This window comes from Sander lucioperca, chromosome 21 (genome assembly GCF_008315115.2).
Source record: "Sander lucioperca isolate FBNREF2018 chromosome 21, SLUC_FBN_1.2, whole genome shotgun sequence".
NCBI classification, from domain to species: domain Eukaryota; kingdom Metazoa; phylum Chordata; class Actinopteri; order Perciformes; family Percidae; genus Sander; species Sander lucioperca.
This window is the reverse complement of record NC_050193.1, coordinates 16090740-16107701: the sequence shown is the minus strand read 5'-3', so window position 1 is coordinate 16107701 and position 16962 is coordinate 16090740. Positions and strand designations below refer to the sequence as shown.

Genomic DNA, 16962 nt, shown 5'->3' with positions numbered 1-16962 from the left:
ACTCGCCCAATGTTAGACCAAGGGAAAAAAGCTTCTGGGGGGGTGGGGTGGGGGGTGTTTGGCTCGAGGTCATGGTGCAAAGGACCCTAGGGTGAAATTACTCCGAACCATGCCTTTAACCAAGTCCAGTTGCCCTTGATTTTAACTCTTCCTTGGATCACAAGGTTTCTCACTGTTCATAAATGCTATTATTGTTATCATAATATCATAATTCCGAGACAGTTATTAGAAGTTGTAAACAGGTGATTACAGAGTTGTATTGTTGTTAATTATTTCTCTAACAGAACCAGTATCTATCCATATGGGGACATGTGTTATAAACTCGTTATGAATAAAAAGTATAACATGGGTGTGTTGTGGATTCAGATCCTTTACTTTCGCAATAATCATACTAATAGCAGCAATACCACAATGGGGAAGTACTACTCCATTTACAAGGTAAAGTGTTGCATTCAAGATCTTACTCAAGTAAAAGTAGGCTACCCTAATGTATTTAAACCAGTATAAGTAAAAGTAGTTGGCGTGCAGACAAATGAGTGTGAGTGTTTAACCATCATATATTATTGGATTATTAATACCAGTGATGAATTCATGTGTAAGAAGCATTTTACTATTGTAGTTTGCCAAGTTAGTACTTGGGTAGATTAATCTACAACAATGCATCATCTTTTATAACCTTATAATATGCTTTATATATCTTAATCTAAAGAGTAATAGTAACTAAAGTTGTTAAATAAATGTAGTGGAGTATTGCAGTATTTCTCTCTAAAATGTAGTGGAGTATATAAAGGAACACAAAATGGAAATACTCAAGTAAAGTACCTCAAAACTGAACTTAAGTACAACACCTGAGAAGACCACTCAAGTATTATACCCACTGAAACTGGGTTGATATTTTGTACACCCTCAGAGTAAATAATACTAACCTTTCAAACCAGATCATGTCGCAGAAACAGAATTCAGATCAACAGACAAGCCCACAGGACTTGGCCCAGGCTCAGGAATATCTGCATAAATGATTCACGACAAAGGAAATATTGCTCAGAGTGGCTGGTGTAAAGCGGTCGTTTGTGGACTAATGTCGCTTCTTAATGCGCTGATTATCACCCATTCTTCAGGCAGGGGGCGGGAGAGAGACTCTTGGAAATCCGCTCTTCACCACCACCACCGCTGCGTAATCAGGCAGGTCCAGGGCTGAGGCGCACCGAGCCACACAGAGCTTTGCTTATTGATAAGACTCCTTGGAAGAAGAAGACCGCAAACTACCGTGCTGACCTGGCTGCGACGTTTTTTTTTTTCCTTTTCTTCAGACGTTAGGCCTGTGAGCTGGACTTTTGGGACGCATCACGGTTAAAGAGACCCACTGGGGAAAGACAAGTCAATTGGATATATTGTATTTTTGAAGAAACATCCTTGGAACTTCGCCTTTCTTTCTGAGTGTCCTGAATAGTTTAGCCTTGTATAGTTTGTCACTTGTCGTTAGGTGTTTTGCTAATTAAATGTAGGCTATTGCGCTTTTAGACGAAAACGCACACTTGTGCGCAAGTTGAACTAAATAGATAAGACTGAACAACACGTTGAAGAAAAAAACTCCTGAATTGAAAGTTGGAGGTTTATAATTCACCCAAAACGGTGGAGCTTCTTCTTCTATTTGTTTTTATTTTTTTATTTTATTTTACAAGGGGGACTTAAACGTTGCGTGCTGCTGACCGAGCACGAGCGCTTTCTTCTTCTTCTTTGGATATCTCGGCCGGAGAGACAACAGTGTGGACAGACCGTCTAGGCGCGCGCAGTTCCGCAGGGCGAGCCGCTGTCCCCCCCCGCGCGCAGTGCTGAGGAGAAGAGGGACTCTCGCGCTTCCATAAATGCCCGGTCCATCGAAGAGGCTCGAGGCTGGGCAGCAAGATGAGCTCGTGGGTCCAGCTGCTGCTCGCGTTGCTGGCGGCGTGTCTGCAGTGTGGCGTAGCCGAGGTGAGTTCGCATCAATCACAGTTTGACGAACACTTCGAGGTACTTTACCCTTCGACCGTGAAGCACCAAGTGAGTTTTAAAGGACATTTTACACGAGCACTGACACAATATAGAGCCTACCGTAAAAGTATGCTGGCTAATATAAACTTAGGCTACAATTTAAAAGCTTCTATGTAGCAAATTTCCCCTAAGAATTAGCCTGCTTCAAAATTAACTAGGCCTAAAGTATGTTTTTTACGTTTTACATTTGAACACGTAGGCCTATAATTCTGTTTTATTTATTATTTTACTTTGGACTAAATTACACACACACACACACACACACACACACACACACACACACACACACACACACACACACACACACACACACACACACACACACAGATAGACCAACATGATAATCAAATCCAGGTGATTTTAACTTTGGAGTTAGTGCACCTGCTTCAGTCTAGTCTGATAATAAAAATCCAGTCTTTCCTTTATTGCCTCTGAGAGGGGTGGCATCCTCGCAGAAAATAATAATTATTCCTTCCATTAACTGGCATTATGAATGGACGCCCAGGGGCAGGCACACACACACACACACACACACACACACACACACACACACACACACACACACACACACACACACACACACACACACACACACACGCAGAGCTCGTCCTCTGTAGGTGATGATGAGCCAGGAAACAGAGGCTGCCATGATAGGCCATTCTACAGCTGGATGCTCCACGTGGTGGAGTGATGCATTCATGGATGCGGCTCCAGATGTTGAGCGAGTGCATAAATCAGTCAGTGAGATTCATCGTACTGTGACATGATGCTGTAAAGGCCAAATGTTAGTTGCAGTAGACGACCAGGAGATACCACAGTTGCAGTGACACTTTTTTGACACCCAGGGTGAAACATATCTGGGAGGCAAGATGACACAAAATGTGTGTTGTGGTGTGAAGTATTTGTCATGCATCAACACAATTTAAATCACTTGTCTTGCCAAATGTCGGGCATCTAAAAACACATACATTAGTGATGTTTTAAGTGCAGAACCCCATTACATTTTGAGCAAAAAAATGTAATGTAAATGTAAAAATGTAGTTTAGTTTGTGACAGGGATATTGCCATATAGACACAGATGATGCACATATTACTGCTGTTTCCACCTCCAGTGAACGACTTTTGCACTGCTGCTCCATTTTAATACATATTTGTCTGTGGAACATGTTCTTTAAAACTTGTGAAAATGAACAGGCAGTAGTGATATATGGATGTGGGCTAGATGAGCAAAGTCTGACCGTCTGCTGAGGTCAAACAGGAAGACCAAACTTAACTGAGGGTCTCATCTAGGTCAAGTGAGGCTTGATGATAAATGACATTGTTATGTTCATTTATAAAAAAAAAAAAAAATCTTCAATAGAAGTAGGTTCAGATGCACATTGAATCAGATTTAGGGCTGGGCGATATGGAGAAAATCAAATATCACGATATTTTTGACCAAATACCTCGATATTGATACAGCAACGATATTGTAGTGTTGACTATTGGTGTTTTCACAAAATATTTACACAATGAGATTTCTGATAAATAATCACCAGTAATGTTGATATAATGACTAAGTGGGTAAAGGCAAGTAATAGAACAGTTACAACAGTCTGGTAAGTTCAGAAAAGTACATCACTTTACTATAATGCAGCCTTTAAAACCAGGAAAAGACAACACTTATGCCATATTATGATATTACGATATCCAAAATCTAAGATGATATCTAGTCTCATATCACGATATCGTTAAAATATCGATATATTGCCCAGCTCCAGATTGTATCTGCATTTCTGCCTCCGTTGACATTTTATCTGTGTTTCCGACCCAGGAAATTCATCTCCACAATGTAACACCAGTTTCAGCCACTTAAAACTAAACGGGGTCAAACACACACAGTTAACAAGTCAGTCATGGGAAGTGGACATTCAAACAAGTCAAAAAGAGGGCACAACCCTTTGTGAGTTTGCCTTGTTTTCATCCAGACATATGGAGGGGTATGGATATTGCTTTCAATTAAAGTAAAACCAATATAAAAGAAGGGGGGAAAAAAACACAAGCACAGAGTTTTTGCAGGATGTGAACTGGCGTCTTTAATTCCTCCTTTCATTCACTGAACCCTTACAATTTAGTGTATGCATGTAGTCTACCATCACCATGACTACTTCACATAAAGCTAGATTTAGGGTTGAAACACAGCTATGATGGATGACTTTAAATTCCTATCATCAACCAGTCTTTTTATTTTACGGCCTGGGTAGGCAGATGTAAAAGAAAACTCAAACTTGACAGGCCAAGTGTTCTAGAGGGAGAACGTTACAAAGGCTTTGACATATACAACCAGGAATTCCCCCATGTCTAATTTTAAAGTTATAGTATGGCAGCTGTGAAATGTGATGGAGCATGTATGCAAGGCTCAATCACATACACACACATTATCATAAGAGAATAGGTTTAAGACACATCTAGTCTTAAGAGTGAATGATAATTTAAAAGCTGCTAATATATGAAGAAGTGCATATGTACATTCAGCTGTGGACCACCAAAGAGGAATCCAGACATTTTCATTTAGCGAACACAAACTCATCATTATCCTTAATTGCATCAGGCGCCTTTCCAACTCAGAGATAAATTATGACAAAGGAATTAATTAAAGTCACATTTATCCACACATTCCAGTTTTGCGCACGTGTAGGCGCAGTTTCAGGCAGCAAACTCGACCCCCTAATTATGTACTATTAGATGTTCCTCTCCTCCCCTGCCCACTGCAGCCGCTGCCTGTACCTGGCATTCCTCAATATGTCCAACAAACCTTCAGGGCATGCGAGCTTGCTTTAGGTGATAAATGCTTGATTATGTCAGAATTTGTTTTCCTTTGGACCATGTTAAAATGGCAAACAGTATACGGGACAAGTTGAATTCTCGTGATATTAAAATGGAAATGTTATCATATGACAATATAGGGAGCAGTTTGGTTATACAATACAGTTCTAAGTAGGGCTGGGTAGGCACCAACTGAATTGCCTCCTTAGTAGTCTGTTTTGCCAGACCTTCCTCCACAGCGCTGCGGAGGAGGGTCTGGCTAGTCCACACAGCATTCCAGGATGTGAGAAAAAGTGCTCTGGTTTATTGGTATTTCTCACAATCGTCATGGGCGGCGCCGGACAGAGCCATGGTGCCGCTGCAAAATAGCCTCGGGAAGAAACTTGTTTTGGTGGAACATGGGTCCGTTCAAAAGTTTTCTTAGTCGTGCAACAGAAAACTCAGATTGGACAGATAGTCTAGCTAGCTGTCTGGATTTACCCTGCAGCGATCTGAGGAGCAGTTAACCGTAGTCCTCAGAAATCCACCGGAGTTATAAATGCCAACACAAAGAAAGCAAAAGGTATCGGACCTCCGGCTGAAAAGATCCCGGAAGTGGAATGTCGTGGATATAGACTACCTCCTTAGTATCCGAATATGGAAAAGTACCTCGTCATTCAATACCCAATTTCAATACCTAAGGAGTAAATCTCATCAGCGTCAATGAGCCAATAAGCATGCAGCATGCTTCTACCAAGATCTAATAATGCTGGTGATTGGCTGTCTAACGTTACACGTCGTAGAGACACGCAGGAAAAATGTCTACGTTACTCATAGAGACGAGACGAGATGAAAAATAAATGAAAAGATTTGTGCCGTAACTTGTGATGTTGTAATTTCTTTTTGGTTCATAAAATTGATATTGAAAGTGGTTTTGCCGTACCTGTTTAGGAACCGGTCTCAAAGTCACAGTATTGGTAACGGTACAAGTATCGAAATTCTTTTGAACGATACCCAGTCCTAGTTCTAAGAAGTGGTACTGCTAGGTCTCCTGTGTTGCTGTAGATTGACAGTAGGCCAACATTTAGTATTATGCCTGTCAAACAGCTGTCTCTCTTATAATGAATAGGATCCTGCTGTTGCTTACTGATATCATCCTTTTATGATCTTGTATATCTTAGTACAGGTCATAATACATTTCCCTATAGGCACCTATTTTATTAACTTGATATATTGAATGTATCGTAATCTCGATCTCGTGGTTGCACGTTGAAAATTACCATTGTGTGTTTAAACATTCCGTCTGTGGATTTTGAATCTGTTTACATCTGTTTTGTTTATCAGAACCAAAGTGTTTATTTAGTATTTCCCGCTTAGACACAAATTGTCATGACAGCAGGCAGGCACCACTGTGAACAAAGGCACACGTCCTATAATTAACATCAGACACAATTAGCCAAGCAGATGGGTTTGCTCCGTTTGGCGAAGGAAAGAAATCATCATGATGACTCCTCAGGGGCAACGACAGCTCTGCAACAGAGATGTAAGTGTAATGCAGCAGGCATTTCCCCGCTGTATTATTTGACTCTATGAAAAGCCAACCAACAATGTGGGAAAGTCAATGGCGTATAGTACGGGCCGGATGAGAATACATGTCCATGCATGGATGGCTGCTTCCTTTGGCTAAAACCTGCTTCCCGTAGGGATTCATTATATTCTCCAGAACCTGAAGGGAATCGTACACACAGTTGACTGGACTGGACATCCATTATAAAATCAAACTGTGTTTAAAAAAAAAAAAAATAGATGTGTAACCTTTCACATATGATATATATTCGCTGATGTATGTTAATTATAAGACCGTGAAGACTACCACCAGACCACATTTGCTCCTTTGAGACCATCTCCATTGGTTCGCGAAGCAAATGAAGCACATCCACAGCATTTAAACCAATGTGAGGAAGTGTCTCGACCCACGTCTGATCCTCGTTCCATTTCAACCCGTCTTTTATTCATCTATTATCCCTCTTTTTTTTCAGATGCACCTCCCTTCTCTCCATATCACTCCTTCCCCCACTTCCTGACTCCTTCCTGGCTCCTTTGACCCCTAAATGTTAGCAGATGAGAAGACACAACGCCAATAGTCATTCACCCTGCTCTTAGTGACCATTGTGTGTCTGCTTTGGTTAATACTCCCCCCCACCCTCCCACCACCACAACCACCCCTCAGCTCTCTTGACCATTAATGACTCGGGGGTGGGGGGGGTTAAACCCACAGACAGTCCATAGAATCACAATTTTGAGCTGTTGCTTGGTTTCTGGTGTGGCGGTAAGGCTGGAGTTATCTTATCCTTTTGTTATTATCCACACAAACAAAACAAAACAGAAATTAATTTTCCTTCTATCAAGTATTTCCTGTGGAGCCACAACCTGATATTGTTTATAGTCTCCATGCTATGAAACGCCATTGTCTTCCAAAAACTAAAAAAAAACCAACATAAAAGCCAGTGTTCATTCCGTCATTGTTATAAGCAGAACGAGTCAGTGTAGATGATGTTTAAAGGCCTGAACAGTAACAGTAAACTGAATTTGAATATGAGTTTGAGAAAGATCTGCATTTTTTTGTCACATTTTTTTAAATTCAGCCAAACTGAAGTATTTACAGCCGTCACTGATGTGAATAAAACCTCTCACAGCCCCAGAGAGCATCACAAACTTTAAGGTAACCTTATGTTAGTCTATGTTTTGAAGACTGACAGCAGCTTCATGTTTCTAATCTCGGGGGTTGGTTTTTGATAGAAGGGATACCATTTTGTTTATATTTTGACCACCCTTGTTTGTGCCCCAGACGTGCTGCAGTCTTATTCCATTTCCTCAAAGGAGTTGTTTGGAAATCCTCAAAAAGCTATTCTTGTAGTCTTGTGCACTTCTAAAAAAACAAAGTCTAAATGGTTATGTGCCTTTTCCTTTTTTCCCATAATCGTGTTCTAAGACGGTCCAGAGTAATGTATGTTATTTCTTTGCTCTGTTATATTAATTCCTATACACTTGTGTGTTTCAGGGGGAGCCTCTGCCTGCAGCCCTGGTGGAGCTGGTTAGAAACAGCCCCATCTCCTCCATAGAGGACCTTCAGCTGCTGCTGCTCACTGACTCCGTAGGTAAAGACCAGCGCATTCTCATATTACTGTTGATACATACAGTATGCTGACACCGGACTCCGTATTGGGGTGGTATTATGGATCCTAACACAGTTACTCTCTGTCCAAATCTTTATTTTAAACATTTTCAACTTTATAACCACATGGCGCTAACTGAATCTTTCCTAAACCATTTTTTTTTAATGTATTGTATTAACAGTATTTCTAACCAGAATACTGGTGGGTTGCCTAATCTTTTGTATGCATTTAACACAAATTCATAAAGATCATATTTTGGCAACATTATTAAACATCGTGTTATCAAGAGTTCACTATAATAATAATACATAAACCGCGTGTGGGCAATGCAATGAGGAACTGAAAACTATCAATAAGTGGCTACTTTTCTACCAGAATTGTGACTTGTAAACATAAACAACTCAGACAAACAAACGGAGAAACAAGAAGCAGGGATAATGCATGTTCTTAGAAACACGCACACACCCTCATGAAAAATACACTAGAGTAAATATTGTAACTCTTTCTATCTCAGTCTATTTCTCTCTCTCGGCATGTGCATGCTCATAAGCACAAAGTGACGTGAACTACCCCCACACCCTCTTTGTTTCTCTCTCTCCTGTTTTTGTCTTCTTGTGCATGCTCACATCTACACACCCACACGCAAGGTCTTGAACTCCTGTTTTATCTCTATACATGCAGAGGGCGCTAGAAGGCCTTAGCATAAAATATACACCACATGCCGAAAACAGACCATTCATAAATCAATTGTTGTGTTTATATAAGTCAAATAATGTTTGTTTATTGTTTTGTCTCAGATGAGGAGGACGGGATTTCTGCAGCAAATGGAGGCCATAGACTACCAAGGAGCCTCGGTGAGCCAAGCCCCCTTTCTTCCTTTTTTTATTCCCCCACAGTGTAGAGGTTGAAGGGTTTCTTGTTGCGCTCAACTTGTGAATTTATTGTATGTCACGAAATACAGAGACATCCCTGCTATTACTCTCGTGGCTTCTTCAGATCTTAAAGAGCATTGTCATGGTATGGCTGACAGTTTGTGTGGATGGATATCTGTGATTCATACTCATAAACATGTTAATAGAAGGTTGGAGTGCTGACATGGAGGATTCCTGATTTTCCTCATGAATGTAAAAGTACTCCATCCTCATTAGTGGAGGACTGCGGTTGTGTTCAGTCTGCCTTCCTGGGAGTTGATTGATGTGACAAGTATGGCTCTAGTGACACGGTAAAATTCTTCCCATTAACCTTTTTTTGCAATCACGATAAAACAGATGTCTGAATTACTGGACACTAATCTACAACAGTCTGGGTGACTTTCCTGGATTCCCTCTAGCATGAGGAGATACTAATGGCTCTACATTAATCACTGCCCCCAAACTATGCCCAATATTTTATGTCCTTGTATGTTCAAACAGAATTGAACAGTGAACCTTTGTGATGCAAAGTGGAATGAAATCCTCATGTTTCTGTGTAACAGACCAATACAATGCAAAAATCAAGTTGTAGAATACTCATTTGAAATGCATGAGTTTCACATTATAATCCGCAGCAGATAGAAACAGGTGGTAGTGGATGCTGCGGTGCTAATGCAGGATAGTTGTAGGAGAGCTGCATAAGTCTTAAGCCACTATTGTATAAAATGGTAAATTGTGCTTCAATGATGAGAGCTTCTTATCGTACAAAATACACATGCAAACAAGCTAGGTGAGTCACTGTCAGGCACTGATGAATGAGTAAGCGTAGTTGAATTGTAAGTAAGTAATTTGGCCTCTTAGCAACTTGGGAGGGTTTAGATTTTGGTGGCAAATCATGAGGAGTCCCATGTGCATTTAAATTTTGTCTTTTACTTATTGCTTCAACAAACACAAATTAAAGAGGTTTTCTAAAGTCAGTGGCTAGTTCAATATTTAAATAGAGTTAAAGATAATTTTTATAATGCATGCATGTTCTGAATACTAATGCTAATATGAACACAAATACAACCAGTCATACTTAAACTCATGGGTGGATTAATGACCGCAAAGAGACACAAAGCGACTACAAAGAGACACAGAGCGACAACAAAGAGACACAAAGCGACTACAAAGAGACACAGAGAGCGACAACAAAGACACAAAGCGACTACAAAGAGACACAAAGCGACTACAAAGAGACACAGAGCGACAACAAAGACACAAAGCGACTACAAAGAGACACAAAGCGACTACAAAGAGACACAGAGCGACAACAAAGAGACACAAAGCGACAACAAAGAGACACAGAGTGACAACAAAGAGACACAAAGCGACTACAAAGAGACAGAGTGACAACAAAGAGACACAAAGCGACTACAAAGAGACACTAAGCAACAACAAAGAGACATAAAGCGACTACAAAGAGACAGAGCGACAACAAAGACACAAAGCGACTACAAAGAGACACAGAGCGACAACAAAGAGACACAAAGCGACTACAAAGAGACAGAGCGACAACAAAGAGACACAAAGCTACTACAAAGAGACACAAAGCGACTACAAAGAGACACAAAGCGACAACAAAGAGACACAAAGCGACCACAAAGAGATGCAAAATGACTAGAAATGCAGAAACAACTGCAAATTGACAAAAAAACTATGAAGAGACTCAGGGTCAATGCCCAGGAGTCCATTGTTTCATAATCCGTCCATGCTCACACTCACACACAGTCATATCTCATCCCTCAGATGCCCAGCCAGCTCAGCAGGCTCTGTGTAAAGTTCGTACAGAGGTGGTTGAGGTCACCAGGGCGATGTTGGACCGTAGCAACGCTAACTTCCTGTTATGGCCGCCCTGCGTCGAGGTGCAGCGCTGCTCTGGCTGCTGCAACACCAAGAGCCTGCAGTGCGTCCCTGTCGTCACGCACACCAGATACTTGCAGGTAAGCATTACCACACACACACACACACACACACACACACACACACACACACACACACACACACACACACACACACACACACACACACACACACACACACACACACACACACACACACACATAAACATACAGTACACAAATGTCCAAACACACACATCTACAACATCCCGGAAAGGCTGCACTGTCTTTATGTTATTCTCAGAATTAACTCTGATCTGACTCCCATCTTCTTCTCAACCTCTCCAGGTCATGAAGATCGAGTACATCAACAAAAGACCCACTTACGCTAAAGCTGTGGTGTCAGTGGTTGATCATGTGGAGTGCCGATGTCAGCCCGCTCCACATCCCTCTGTGCCCAAGAAAAAATCATCTCGCAGACAGCATAACCACCAGCACCGAAACCAGACACTCAGCCAAGGACATGGACAGGTACAATATAAAATGCTAATTTGCATCCTACCTGGTGTTTGGGGAATGCTTTTACTGCACTACGTAGTAAGGGTGGAATGGTACACAGAAGTCACGGTTCGGTTCATACCTCGGTTCAGACATCAAGGTTCGGTACAATGGAGGGAAAAGTAAAACAAAAATGCAGAAGGCAATTTTTTTTATTGTGCACTGAAAATACAGCATCTCTGTTCTCTGCAAAGACAAACTAAATTACCTGATTAATGCAACGTTATCACAACGTCTCCCGGCCGTTTTTCACCGCAGAAAGCTGCTCCCTGTCTGGCTAAAGCTAATATAGTTAGCCTGAAGAAACAAGGCGTCTGTCCGTTACGGTTCGGAGCCGCGATGCTGAAAACGTAACACTAATCTACAACAGCAGTCTTATCCACCACTCTCTCGCCTGTACTACTGTAACTGACTGGGAAACAGAAGTTTTCCCAAACTTGCGATCTTAAAGAGGCCGGCGGATCCTCTAACTCTTTAAACCGGAGCTCGGCTACATAGGCGGCGCGCCAGAGCTTCAGAGCTAAGGCGGGGCTACAGACTAGGTGTCCCTAAAGATCCCACCAACACGACTATTCTAAGCTTGTACACACTGTTAAGATACCTCAACACTTCTGGTACCTGCTTCACAATAAAAGGCATAATCAACTTTTGTGGAGCTGAGGAGTCTTACTTAGCTTTGTAGCAACTTGCCAAACTTTTGGCAATGGCTTGAATGTAACGGACGTTCATTAATATCAAAAAGCTACGCACTAAAGCTTTAAATGTGTAGGACTAACACTTTGGTTGAGCATCAATGGACTAAGCTGAGATCTAGCTGAATTTAATTTTTGAACTTGTTTTTTGTGAAAGGTCAAGGTGCACTCCAAGGATGAACTCCATCAGTGGGATGAACTGAAGCAGAACCAGAGGGCCCACCTGGAGGACCTCCTGGAGCATCACTGGAGCCCCAGAGGAGACACCTTCACTCAGCCTGGAGAAGGGTACAGCCTGGTTAGGGAAGACACATCTCGCACTGGAGAGGCTATTCCTTTTGCTCCACACTGGGCACATAACTCCACCAGGCTCCTTGGGACTAAAGACCAAACTGAGAATCAGGAGAACATTTCCTCAGTGGACAATGTTGGTGCTGAGGGAAAGAACCAGTTGGTAGAAGGTGGGGAGTTGTTGCTTCTCAACAACACTGAAGGGAAAGTTAACGAGGGAAACGAGAGCAGGGACGAAGGGACGCAAACGCACAGTCCATTATGGCAAGAAGACAGATCCAAACTTTCAAAGAGCCACACGAGTGGTTCCTCACACCCTGTCACTCCGAATCTTCGAGCCAAGCTCAGTCCTACTGAGGCACCCGGTGAGAGAGTTGGGAGCAGGTTCCGACCGACCAAAGAGCCAAATCCAGAGCCTCGAGAACAGGCGAGACGAAGAGACAATGAGACTCCCGAGGTGGTGAGGATATTACAGATCGAGGAGGAAAAACTGGAGCAGGAGAGAAAAGAGCTTCTACTTCTCCACAAGAGGCTGGACCAAGAGAAGGAGACCCTGAGACAGCAGCAGTTGAAACGTGAAGCGGAGGAAAGGGAGAAAGAAAAGGAAACGGATAGACAACATCACCTGCATGGTAAACATCATCATCATCTGCAAACAACTACAACACAGAAACCAGGTATAAGACGTTATTGAAAACTATGGGTTACTAAAAACACAAATAAGAATACTAGGGCTGAATGATGAATCGCTTTCAAATGGAAATTGTGATTTGAAAGCGATTAGCTAATCGTGAACACCGCAATTAATCGAATGTGAATTATTTAGTTAAATGTTTGGTGTAACATTTTTTATCCCCCTTTTTTATTATATGAACTGTTTTTTCTTAAGATACATGCTGGAATAATGTTACATATCACAGATTGTTTACAGAAACAGTGGATTTTTCATTTATTTTGTATTACTTTATTTAACAGAATTGTAGAAGGTGCAATATGTAGCTAAAAAAAAAATCGCAAACCAAATAGTAATCACAATATCTGGCAGGAAAATAAATTTTTCCCCCCAAATCGTTCAGCCCTAAAGAATACTAACATTTAGTAACCTGTCATGATAAAACAATGTGCTCAAAGCAAACTCATTAACAGGTTTTTATTTTTCTTGTTCCGTTAACTATTGTGCATTTTTAGCTCACAATAACCAGAGCCGCAAGAGAAAAAGTCATAGACGTTTGGTCATTATATTCATTGTAAATCCTATTCCGACAGCGACAACATCTACGACAACCACACAGCAGCCATCAGCTCCAGCAGGCCCCAGACCCCCCGCCCGTCCAAAGAAAAGGATGAGGAAGAATCGCAAACGAATCAGCAAGGCAGCTATGAGAGCAATGCTAATGTAGAGTTAAAATAAAGCCAGGTGAGTTCCTCCGGATATTTACATAATGAAGGTGAATGTAAAATTTATATTTACTGATTATAAAGGTACTTATATTCAATTCACTGTCCCAGTATGTACGCAGTTCAAAATACGTCTTCCTATGTTCCCCCCTTCAGGGACACAAAGTGAACTTGGTGTATTTCTTGGATCCAGAGGTGAAGCAGAGTGACTCCCTTCATATAAGTATTTATTCACGTGTCAGTAACCTGCTCGTCCTGTGAGATCTCCTCCGTAACACTACTAATGACTGTCTGGTGAACCTGTAACTACACCTGTGTGGAGTAAGAGGAGGGCAAGAAGAAAATGGGATATAAATTAAAAAAAGGTGGACCTGGTCAAGAAAATGCTTGGCTCTGCAACAACAGTTGCTGGTATGAAGTCACAAGTTTCATCCGGAAACTGACAAATTGTGTGCGAGCGCAGAACCTGCGGGGGGCATGAAACTGCATCGCTGTAAAACTGTGGACAATGGTGCAATTTCAAAACTCTTTTTGAAACCTTGCTTTGATATCAACAGAGAGAAACTGCACTTATACGTATGTCGACAGAACCGAGTCTACATGTGGTTTAAATGACGTTTGTCACTGAAAGACTTTTGTGATAAGAACGATGAGACGGACGATTTGGTGGAAAAATGGACATAACAATTTTGTGTCATTGAAGAATCTGTTGTATTGTAATTGGATAATCTTAGAGACAATCATCGATAGACTGCAACAACAAAGGATGTTGATTAAAATGAGCAGTATATTTCCATGTGTGATAAAACTCATACTGAGGGCTCAGTGTTGGGAAGATAAAGCTGTGTAGATTTACCCTACTAAGGCCTGATATCATTTATTAGCTCCGTAAAAACAGTGATGGTCTCTCTTTAACCATATTTAATTATATTTAACTCCTTGCAAACACTGGAATTACACAGATGTGATTGGAGGGCAAAAACATGAAAATGTTGCATTTCAAAATCTCATTGTAGGTGTGAAGAAAAAGGTGCTATCTGAACACGAGGTGATAGCGTTACACCTGCGACCTGACGTTGTGCTATGTTTCCTATTTATTTATCTCTGCCATTACTGTGGATTAACTTTTATACGAATACTGCATACAATATGTGGTTGAGATATGTAACTTTGTGCTTTGTGATGGCTGGGTAGTTCAAACTGAAAGAAAGACAGAACCAAAAAAGATAAAAACCTTCTGTGTCCTCCCAGGATCATGCAGTGTTTAACTTCTATGTAAAAAAAAACAACTGTGTGTTTGTTTTATATGCCTAAGTGTGTGGTGTAGTGTGTGTAAGGGATTGTGCCTACACCTACTGTACACTTCTGTCATGCATCTCAATACTCGTGTAGAAGCATGTATCTGTTTCTCTGATTGATAAAGACATGTCTCTCTTCCACTGAAAAAATCACATTCCTTTTGAACTCTGGCAGGAGAGGAAAGAAACACCTAGCCTACAACACATTTTTCTTTAAGTGCCCCTACTGTTTTTGTTTTATTAAAGCTTTAGTGCGTAACGTTTTGATATTAATGAATGTCTGTTACATTCAGGCCATTGTCAAATGAGTTGATACAAAGCTAATTAACACTATCAGCTCCATAAACCTCTCTCTGTATTTCTCAGTGTGGCTATGTTCAGAAGTCGTCCTGTGACTTTCCCGCGCAGAAACTCAAGTGAAGATAATTACCTCTTCTGAAGAGTCTTTGACTGATTGATGTTTTTTTTTAATCCTCCGTGTCTTCCTTGGCTACTAGCAGCTGCGTGGAGGAGGGGTGGGGTCACGTGGGCAATCATAGAAGACTTGTATCATGTGGATGCGCCGACAGTTTTGTTGTCAATACTTAGAATTCCTCATGGGGTAGACAGAAACTACACACTATAGCTTTAATCTACCACACATTGTTTTTGACATTTTAATTACAGAAAACTAAAAGGGTCAAAACAAGAACATCAAAAAGCCAAACATTTCAAATGTAGATATTGTTTTTTGTGTCCTTTATATTTCCATTAGTAACAAGACGTAGAAACACACTGGTGATGCTGTTTGTGACCAATAATCCATAATCAATCAAACATCTTAAGTTATTGAAAAACATGGCTTGTACTTTCTCCATGCCAACTTACAACTGTTACTGATTTTGTCTGTTTTATTATAAGATATGATGGAAAAAAACAGAATGTTTGTGATAACTTTGTCACTTAATGCTATTTTCAAATGGGTATAAGAAGCTAATGTGCTTAGATCTACTTTTGTTTTGTGTTTTTATTCCTTTTTAACAGTTAACCTTCTATATTCACAAATTAGCTTCCAAAAGGCCAAAGTTGTATTATGACATGTGCAATATGCTATTCAAAGAAACTCTCAGCTGCGCCAACAATGAATGTCAACACGTGATGAGCAACAGACAAATTAAGCAAAAGTGATTTTCAGTGTCTACTTTCATACTAGCTGTTCTGCGAGGTTGTTAAGGTTAGAGTAGTCTCGCATTGCCAGACCTTCCTCCACAGCACTGCGTAGGAGGGTCTGACGAGTCCACACAGCATTCCGGGATGAGAGAAAAATGTGCTCTAGTTTATTGGCATGTCTTTAAACCAATCACAATAGTCTTGGGCGGTGCTAAGCGCTGGACAGAGCCACGGTGCCGCTGCAAAATAGCCTCGGGAACTTGTTTTGGTGGAAGATGTGCTCGTTCAAAGGTTGTTTTAGTCGTGCAACAGAAAACTCAGATTGGACAGATAGTCTAGCTAGCTGTCTGGATTTACCCTGCAGAGATCTGAGGACCAGTTAACCATAGTCTTCGTAAATCGACTGGAGTTTAAAATTCCAACACAAAGAAAGCGGAAGGTAACGGACATCTGGACGAAAAGAAGGACATCCGGCGGAATTTCCGGCGGCACCGGAGCGGAACGTCGTGGGTATAGACTAAGGTTAGATGAGAAGACAGGGTTTGGGTAAGGTTTACGTCTCGTTACTTATAAAGTGAGTCACGTGTAAAATTATAAAGTAGATTATAGCTGCGTTTGGCATCATATTTATTCACTACAATGTCGCGTTGTAGCAGGGTTAGGGTTAAATCGTCTGTGTTGACGCCTACGCAGTATGCCTGTGTTGTCGTTCACTCCTACGATCTAGCATCTACCCAAAAGATTTGAACAAATTTAAATGATGACTTGATGACCGTGCTAGAGGAAGTGAAGGG

General features: G+C 41.2%; 1 protein-coding gene across 3 annotated transcripts; it reads left to right on the top strand.

Annotated features, from left to right (window-relative positions):
- Positions 1 to 1030: 1030 nt before the first annotated feature.
- On the top strand, positions 1031 to 15158 carry pdgfbb (platelet-derived growth factor beta polypeptide b). Of its 3 annotated transcripts, none has more exons than XM_031320687.2 (8): positions 1031 to 1971; positions 7877 to 7973; positions 8789 to 8845; positions 10691 to 10884; positions 11131 to 11313; positions 12190 to 13000; positions 13590 to 13740; positions 13878 to 15158. In XM_031320687.2, exons 1-7 carry the CDS (start codon positions 1906 to 1908, stop codon positions 13721 to 13723), a joined length of 1542 nt encoding a protein of 513 aa, XP_031176547.1. In that variant the 5' UTR covers positions 1031 to 1905; the 3' UTR covers positions 13724 to 13740; positions 13878 to 15158. The 3 variants fall into 3 exon arrangements, with proteins under 3 accessions (XP_031176547.1, XP_031176548.1, XP_035852715.1); XM_031320688.2 differs by lacking the exon at positions 1031 to 1971 and adding an exon at positions 7442 to 7537 and having other exon boundaries at positions 7877 to 7969; XM_035996822.1 differs by lacking the exon at positions 1031 to 1971 and adding an exon at positions 7442 to 7537.
- The last annotated feature ends 1804 nt before the right edge of the window (positions 15159 to 16962 follow it).